Below are 8,363 nucleotides of genomic sequence, written 5' to 3'. Positions count from 1 at the left end.
CTCATTACTGAACTTTGCACCTAGATACCACAAGGGCTTTCTTCTATCTTAAACCTGGCTATAAACTTGAGGTAGCAGGGAAGAACGATGTCTCTATCCCCTAGCCCTAGGTCTTGGCATGCTCTCCTAAAGGAAGACAAAGGGAATCCTTGCCATTTTCCACTTCTCCTGTAAGTCATTGTCATCATAGCAGACCCTGAGAAAAAGAAAAGTTGAGTGGAGTAATTGTCTCCTGTGTCTTATGTACAACTGTCTTGTCTGTACATCCCAGAATGAGATTTGTAGCTTTTGCAACAGCAACATATTGTTGACTCATAGTCGGTCTGGGTTTCACTATAACCCCCAGATCTGTTGGGGGAAAAAATCCCTTTCTGTTTTAAAAAATATCCTTTTTGCCTTGACTGAGTATGGAAAAACTATGAGATGTTATTTTGGCTAAAACATGTCAGCAAATGAGCCTTAAATCTAATATCCTCTCTCTTCTTGTCACTCTCGATGCTGAGTTGCTGTCTCAAACAATCTAGTAATATTTCAATTGAGTAATATAAGATAATAATATGATCTTGCTACTCCATCTAGTGGATATAATGTTGTTCTCTCCAGCAACCAAATACCTCAGCCACTGATTCTATATCAGTTTTGCCTGTGAAAGAATTCCACCCTCCTATTAGCACCTAAGGCATTTATGTACACATTTAAGAGAGCTAAGAATCATCTCATCATAAAGGGGATTCCAGAAAGTCTTGGGATTCACCTCTCAGATTGCCCTTGAAATTTTCTTCTCTCTTTGTATCATTTAGAAGGCAGAATCTCAAACTCACAAATATAGAGAAAGGAATCCTCATCGCCATATGTGGCTCCTTTGCATTACTGCACTTGCCTCCTACGTACAGAGTATGATTTAATACAGCACAAAGTAATCATAACTTCAATGTAGTTGGCTTCAAGACACATGGAGCCTGATTCCTACAGGGCAGCTCCTAGGTACTGTGTTGCTAGGGTGATCATCCAACCATCCTTAATTGGGTGGACAGTCCCACAATGGGAACCTCAAGTCTGGGTCCCAGGCTGCATGACTCCAGGACATCATTTTTCCTGGTTGTTAAGTCTCATGCAGGGATCCACAGGAAATGGCAGGTTTCCCCTTGCAGGCTGGCAGCATTCCACCTGCAAGAGGCTGCCAGGAGTGGGATGCAGGGGTGCCATGTCATGTGCATGTGGACACCCGCATGTGGCCAGGAACACAGCCAGGCAGCCTGGAGAGCAGCTCCCAACAGGTAAGTTTATGTGTGGGAAGGGATGCGGGGGGGGGGGGAGATCAGGGCCCCCACTGTGATGGAGGGAGTGGGGCAGGGGCTGGGGGCACTGCCCAGTCATGGCAATGCATAGTGCGAGGGTGGGGAGCGGGATGGAGCTGTGGGCAGCTCTTCCAGGGGCAAGGTGGCGGGGCATGTGCTCCCCAGATTTGTGCATGGGGCAAGGATGAATGTGGACTGCCTGCTATATGCTTGTGGCTCCCTGCCCTGCTGTCCTGCCCCTGGGGGCTCCCGCTGACTGCAACACCATGACAAGTGCCTTCTGTCTGCCTGGCAGCAGCAGGGATGGCGGCAGTGTGGAGTTGTGCCCCTTGCTGTTGCCAGACAGGCAATGGGCATGTGGCTGGCACGGGGCTCCCGAGGGAAAGGCAGCAGGGTGGGGAGTCCCGAGCCCACAGTGGGCAGCCCACATCTGCCCCCCACTCTGTTTTGCTCTGCTTGGCTCTGGTCCTGCAGCAGTGGGGGGCAGAGGAGGAGGAAGGTGGGCATGTGTCCTGCCTTCTCCTTTTGAAAAGGTGGTCTCCCTATGTGTTGCCTTCATGAGACATTTTACAGCCATTCCCTGCCATTGCCAACACAGTTCTGATCCAATGATGGTGTCAATGTCTAGCGGAGAGCAATGCAAATAGTTTGGGGGCGGGGGCACGTGGCTTCTGAGGACAGGCTGAGGGAACTGGGGTTATTTAGTCTGCAAAAGAGGAGACTGAGAGGGGATTTAATAGCAGCCTTCAACTACCTGAAGTGTGGTTATAGAGAATGGAGCTGGACTGTTCTCAGTGGTGACAGATGACATAACAAGGAACAACAGTCTCAAGCTTCAGCAAGGGAAGTTTCAGTGAGAAATAGGGAAAAGCTTTCTCACAAGGGGGCGGTGAAGCACTGGAATGAGTTACTAGAGAGGTTGCGGACTCTCCATCCTTGGAGGTTTGTAAGACCCGGCTAGACAAAGCCCTGGCTGGGATGATCTAGCTGTGGATGGTGCTGCTTTGGGGTTGGAGTAGAAGTGACCTCCTGAGGTCCCTTCCGACCCACATTTTATTTTCTATGATGCGCTGGGAGCACTACTGCAGCTACACCACATCGCCCCTGTGCAGGCAGCCCTGTTCTGATTAGAAGCGGTCTCGGCCAAGCTCATGGCACGGCTTTGCAGACAGGCCGTGGGCGCTGCCCCGGCCCCGAGCACGAAGCTCAGCCCAGGACCCCGGCCCCAGCACGCAATAGTGGGGGGGGGGCCCCGACTCGTGACGTCAACACGTCCAGCGACCGCCCCAGGCCCCCGGGGCGAAAGGTGAGTCCAGGCAGCGCGCAAGTCCCCGCCCCCCTCCCCAGAGCATAGAAACTACAAATCCCAGCATGCCTCGGGGCTCGCGGGCGCATGCGCGGTGTGGCCGGCCTCGCGGCATGGCGGGGTTCGCGGGCCTCCTGCTCCCCAGGGGCAGATCCCTCCCCCCCGCCCGTAAGAGCGCGGCCGTGGTGTAGACAGGGCGTCCGCGGCCACCAGGGCTCCAGGCGGCGCCTTTCAGTGTCCCCGCCCGGATCGGGCTGTGCCGCGCGGGGCGGGGCCCTGCTGCTGCCCCCAGAAGGGCTGAGCCAGGCTAGTCCCGGGGGGGATGATCTAGTTGGGGATGGGCCTGCTTTGAGCAGGGAGTTGGACTAGATGGGACCTCTGAGGTCCCCTTCAGCCTCATTTTCTATGATTTTATGAATTTGCTAGGATTGGTCTGGAGCACTGAGGTCCTTTCTGGCTGAGCATTGGGCTTTGCAGTGCTGGCAGGTAGCATGGCAGATACATACGTGGCTCTTGTATTCATAAGGGCCAGGCAATTGCAGGCGAGGCAGGAAACGGAGCAGGACCCAGGCTTGTGCAGGGTGTCCAATATGTGTCCTTAAAAGCAGTAGCAGGGGGACAGCAAAAGCCACTCCACGTTTCTGCTGGAAGCAGATGGGAGGTGAGACCTGCTCTGAAGCCCTCTGCTTGCCCCAGAGCAGTCCTCAGTCTTGACTAGGGTTTACTTTTATTTTAATTTTTAAATGAACTTCTGCATTTGGGAGAAGCCAGTATGCAGAAATGGAAGTTATGGGAAGCAAGGAGGATTCTGTCTAAGTGCAGGGCCACCCAGGTCATTATAGGCACAGTTGGGTGGTTTGAGTGGCATCGTGTCCCCAGCTACATCACTTGTATTCATGGGGGGAGAAAGTCTCAAAAGTTGTTTTGTTTGAGTCCCATATATGAGAATCTCACAGGCGTTTGTTCTTATGCAAGGATTCCAGAAAGTTTGAGTGATCTGACTTATATGGGACTATGCGTTTTCCAGGTTTGGTTTCTGAATGAGTCTTAGAGGCCTGAGCTTGAGCTTTAGTTCTACTTGTATTTGGCAGCAAGTAGAATGTTTCATTTTGAGGCATTGTGGACATGTTAGCGCTGCGTTGGACGTAGTAGAGTGCTGCCATGAGACTATGCCTCTCCCACTCCATATGTACTACAGGCTGAAAAAGCATCATGTAGTTGCCACTAACGTGGTACTCTATGATGTGCCCAAAACAGCTAGGTCAGCATTTCTCAGCTGGTGAGTTGTGACCCAAAAGTGGGTCGCAAGAAGAGATGAAAAGGTCGCCATCAAACTTGAAAAATGGATTCTTCTTTAAAGGAGAAAAATGTGGGAAAACTATGACAATTTTCCCTTGCAGGCTGGCAGAGTTCCAGCCTGTGAGGTCCCCCCTATGCCCCTCACACCCACCCCCCTGCCCCACACACTGGGAGGGCTGGGTCCTGGGGGCAGCAGGTTGGGAGTGAGGGACACTGGGTCGGGACTGGCCATTGATGTTTACAAATGGGTCCTGGTATCAAAAAGGTTGAGAACCACTAAGCTAGGTAACGAGAAAATGGGGTAGGTCATGTTCTTGCAGTAGCACTTGCCTCACTGGCTGACATGGTGTGTTCATGCCCTATAATTTTTTTTTTTTTTAATTTTCTGTTTCCAGAAATGAGAATATGTCCCAATCATCCTTGTACAATCAAAATGCTAAATGTATGTGAATCTTAAAATGTTTCTACTTTGATTTCTTTCTATGAAATTGTTAATATTTTGCAATTTGATTCAGTTCTTATAATGTGTTTATATTTTCTAGTGGGATACTCAACTGTTGCAATTAACCATGTCATTGATTTTAAAGAAAAGAAACAGGTAAAAGTTTGTTTTGGTATTTATTCTTTTTTTATTTTTCCACTTAACATACTTCATAATTACTTGTCCTCAAATTGTCTCCTCTTTTAGAGTACTCATCTACATGTATATACAAAACTTTTTATTCATTACAAAGGTCCAGTTTAGAACTCCATCTTTCTACTAGTCCTTCTGCTTGGACTTAAATTTTACTTCCCATAAATTCAGTACACTGCATGAGCTGTCCATAAAGTTCTAGTTTCATTTGTTTGAAGGGCAGGTTCCTGTTTAGAAAAATGTATGCAGCTTTTATTTATATTGAGAAGTTGGCCCATTAAGTTTTTAAACACTTACTTTTGTTTTGCTTTTCATTTTCAGGAAATTCCTAAACCAATCTCTCCTTCAGAACTGCTTCCATCTTTGCCTATAATACCGGTATGTCAGTTTAAATGCCACCTGCATATAATGGTCTCTGGAATATATTTGTATTCTAGTGTGTTTGTGTATACAGTTCTCATATCAGGCCTGAGTTGGAGAGAACCTTTTTCAATGTCTGATTTACTAAAATAACTGCAGCAACAGAAAACCAATACAGTCTAATGTATAGTACATTCTAATATGTTCTTCATCATACAGTTTATATGATATGGGAACAAACATTGTGCTCAGGCTGAACTTGGAAGCTACTTCTAGTTAAACTTTTCTATAGTTGACATTTTAAGAGCTTGAGTTTTAGGGATGATTTCCCAAGTTAAATTATCAAACCTTCTTTTAAATCCATGGAGTACTTTAATTAAAAAAACAAAAACAACTCTTATCTGTAGTACAGTGATCATTCTGACCTGTGGTAACAGGATATAGGGCTGTACAAAACGGCTGCGTTTTGATACCATTTCGGAGGACAGTGATTTGTTTCAGTGTTTCAGCTCACAGTCCTGTTTTGTTTCAGCTGAATCTGTGCAAGGGAAGCTTCGCACAGCCCTACCCTTCCGGGCAGGGCTTGGGGCCCCAGCGGAGAGCAGGACAGGACCATGGGTGGCTCATACGGGGGAGGGCCACTGCCCTCTGAGCAGATGAGGAGACCCCTGCACGGATCTGATACCTCTCACGCCAGGTCATGGGGCAGGGAAGCAGCGCAGAGCGGCGAGCAAGCCTGCTGGTCCCTGCTGCGCGACTCAGCTCCACAGGGAACAGAGATCCGCTCTGGGGGTCTCCTTGCCGCTGCTGCTCAATCTGTGCTGCCCTGGCAACATGGGGCTGTGTGGGGTGGGCAGCGGTGGCAAGGAGACCCCAGTGTGGATCTCTGCTCCCTGCAGAGTCAGGTCATGGGGCAGCGATTCCCCAGTCCCCGGTTTGATTCCCAGCTCTCTGATCATTTCCCCCAGCTCTTCCCGGGGGTCGTGGGCCCCCAGATCCGCACGCTGGGTTTCAGCAGGCTGCCTCTGAAGGCTGGGGCCAAAGGCAACACCACAGTTTTCCTGATGCTTGGCACGGAGTGCGCCAAGTGGCTGCCGCTTTCCCTAGCCTTCAGCGGCAGTCTGCTGAAACCTCACACACAGATCGAGAGCCCGTGCCTGCTGAGAATAGCTAGGGAAACGATCAGAGAGCTGGGGAATCGAATCGGGAGCTAGATATCAATATCAGAGCAGTCATTTCCCCACCTCTTTTCCCCTCCCTCTTCTTAGTTTTTGTTTCCCTGCAAGCCCGACTCCGAAACGTTCCAAAAGGAATCGGAGCCATCCGGTTCATTTTGGAGCCTTCCGTTTCGATTCAGATTTGGTGTTTTGGGCACTGAAACAGCCCAAAACACCTCTGAAATGAAACGGCTGCCGAAATTTCGCGCAGTCCTAACTGGATACCAGAATATGCTCAGTTATTCTGCTGTGTGATGTTTAAAACAGAAATAAAGTTCAAAGGAATGTAAGAAGTCATCAATTTCTAAGAGCACCACAGAGTATGGAAACAAAATATTAAAATTAGAAAGGTAAAAATATGTTGGTTTAGTTACAAATGAGAAATAAATGAGTATAGGCAAGAAATGAACAAAGTACCATTCTGTTTACAGTAATGGGAATGAAAAATCAATCGGCTACATCTTTGTTGTGTCCCTTTTCAATAGTCACTTAGACATATTTTGCTTACAGGGAAAATTGAAACCAATTAAAATTGTAACCCGACTAACGCTTGTAGTTTCTGATCCTTCTCACTGCAACGTGTTGGTAAGTATTAAAAACTCTCTATATAATTTTATAGTTTGCAACTTATTTATTTATTTATTTTCACAATGAAATAATGTAACTTTTGATAGTTTACAGAAACTTTATGTTTTTCGTGGAAAACATTGCACTAAATTTTTCCGAGATTGACATCTTATGATTACATTGCTCTCTAAAGATACCACTTTAGTAAACCAGAATATGCAGTGCACTGGCGATTTTTTTACTAAGGGCATAGGCTGCTGCCAAGATGATTTGATTCTATTCCCAGGCTCTTACTTTTGAGTTCTCAGTCTGTAGCAGATGCTAGAATGCTGTTGCAAATCCTTCTGGTAGAGTGGGTGAAGAAGTGTTAAAACATGAAATAATCACTCCTGCTCTTTAGTTCAGTTTTGGCATAATACCAGTAAGACTGATTTTGCTTAACTTTGTTCAGCTTAAATTTCAAAGCCTCTCCTTTTGCTGTTGAAAAATGCCATGTTGAATTGGGGGAGGTTTGCCAGGTGTTCTTATCTTGGGTGGGAAGAGGACTTACAAAGTATAGTAACAGTAATATAAGGAGATACCTATGACTTGCGAGGCAAACCTGCCCTACCACTGTACTTGTGAATGGGATGACATCCAGAATAACGGCAGTAAAATGCTTGGAAGGCAGGATAGAGACCCACCTTTACAGAATAGCTAAATAAAATGTATATGAAAGCAAGCTTTAATGAATCTAAGTTTACTTTGTTAACAGCAGCAGTTAAAGTATTAATAGGAATGACTTGTTTTATCTCATAGTTGGGGATTTTTTTTCTTTTATTACCTATTTGTTATTTTTGAAGTTATGCCAGTGCATGTCTCCACTACCTGTCATAATTTAAGCCATTATTTCTTCCTTTTTTTGTTAGAGAGCAACATCTTCAAATATAAGGTTATATGACATCATAGCAGTGTTTCCAAAGACAGAGAAACTATTTCATGTAAGTAGATGAGTTTTCTCTAAATTGCGATTACAACTGTAAATGTTGAAATAATGTTTGATGGTTTTGAGTGGATGAGTGTGTTGCTTGGATTTCATCTCAAAATTTCCCATATGCTTTTTGGGCATGCTTGCAGCATAACTGGTGGTGTGGAGTAGACCTCCATTTTGCTGTATTAAGGCATAAGAATTTAAAAAGTCTGCATCAAACAAGGGTGTAGGTTGTAGCCATGTTGGTCTAAGGACATAGGCAGACAAGGTTCCTTGAGACAGCTCTCTGACACCACCTACTACAAAGAACTACAAGAAGATCCTACTCCCCTTTTCACCAAAAAACTCAACAATACCATCAAATCATTTCCATCAAGACTACAAGAAAAACTACAGACCTTGATCCCCCCGCTACCTAACCCAGGGACTTTTTACATGCTCCCTAAAATCCACAAACAAGGGAACCCTGGCAGACCTATCATATCCAACCATGGGACCCTAACTGAGGAAAGTTTCGTTGAATCTATCCTAAAACCGCTTGTCACCCACAGAGCAAGTTTTGTACAAGACACTACAGACTTTCTACAGAAACTTAAAAACACAGACCACCTTCCCAGCAACACACTCCTAGCTACCATGGATGTTACCAGCCTATATACCAACATCCCACACCATGATGGCATCCAAGCCTGCCTTACATATCAACAGGAAA

At 46.3% G+C, this 8,363-nt stretch overlaps 1 protein-coding gene across 1 annotated transcript in view; it reads left to right on the top strand.

Moving 5' to 3' along the window:
* Positions 1-2,741: 2,741 nt before the first annotated feature.
* The window catches only part of RPP30 (ribonuclease P/MRP subunit p30), a 32,027-nt gene continuing 26,405 nt past the window's right edge, over positions 2,742-8,363 (top strand). The window contains exons 1-6 of the mRNA XM_014523629.2: positions 2,742-2,772; positions 4,299-4,345; positions 4,446-4,501; positions 4,859-4,915; positions 6,625-6,699; positions 7,590-7,661. Coding sequence (XP_014379115.1) covers positions 4,309-4,345; positions 4,446-4,501; positions 4,859-4,915; positions 6,625-6,699; positions 7,590-7,661 — 297 coding nt within the window. The 5' untranslated portion in view covers positions 2,742-2,772; positions 4,299-4,308. The remainder of the gene's footprint in view (positions 2,773-4,298; positions 4,346-4,445; positions 4,502-4,858; positions 4,916-6,624; positions 6,700-7,589; positions 7,662-8,363) is intronic.

This window comes from Alligator sinensis, unplaced genomic scaffold (assembly GCF_000455745.1).
Source record: "Alligator sinensis unplaced genomic scaffold, ASM45574v1 scaffold493_1, whole genome shotgun sequence".
In the NCBI taxonomy this organism is placed as follows: Eukaryota; Metazoa; Chordata; order Crocodylia; family Alligatoridae; genus Alligator; species Alligator sinensis.
This window is presented reverse-complemented; position numbering and strand designations above follow the sequence as displayed.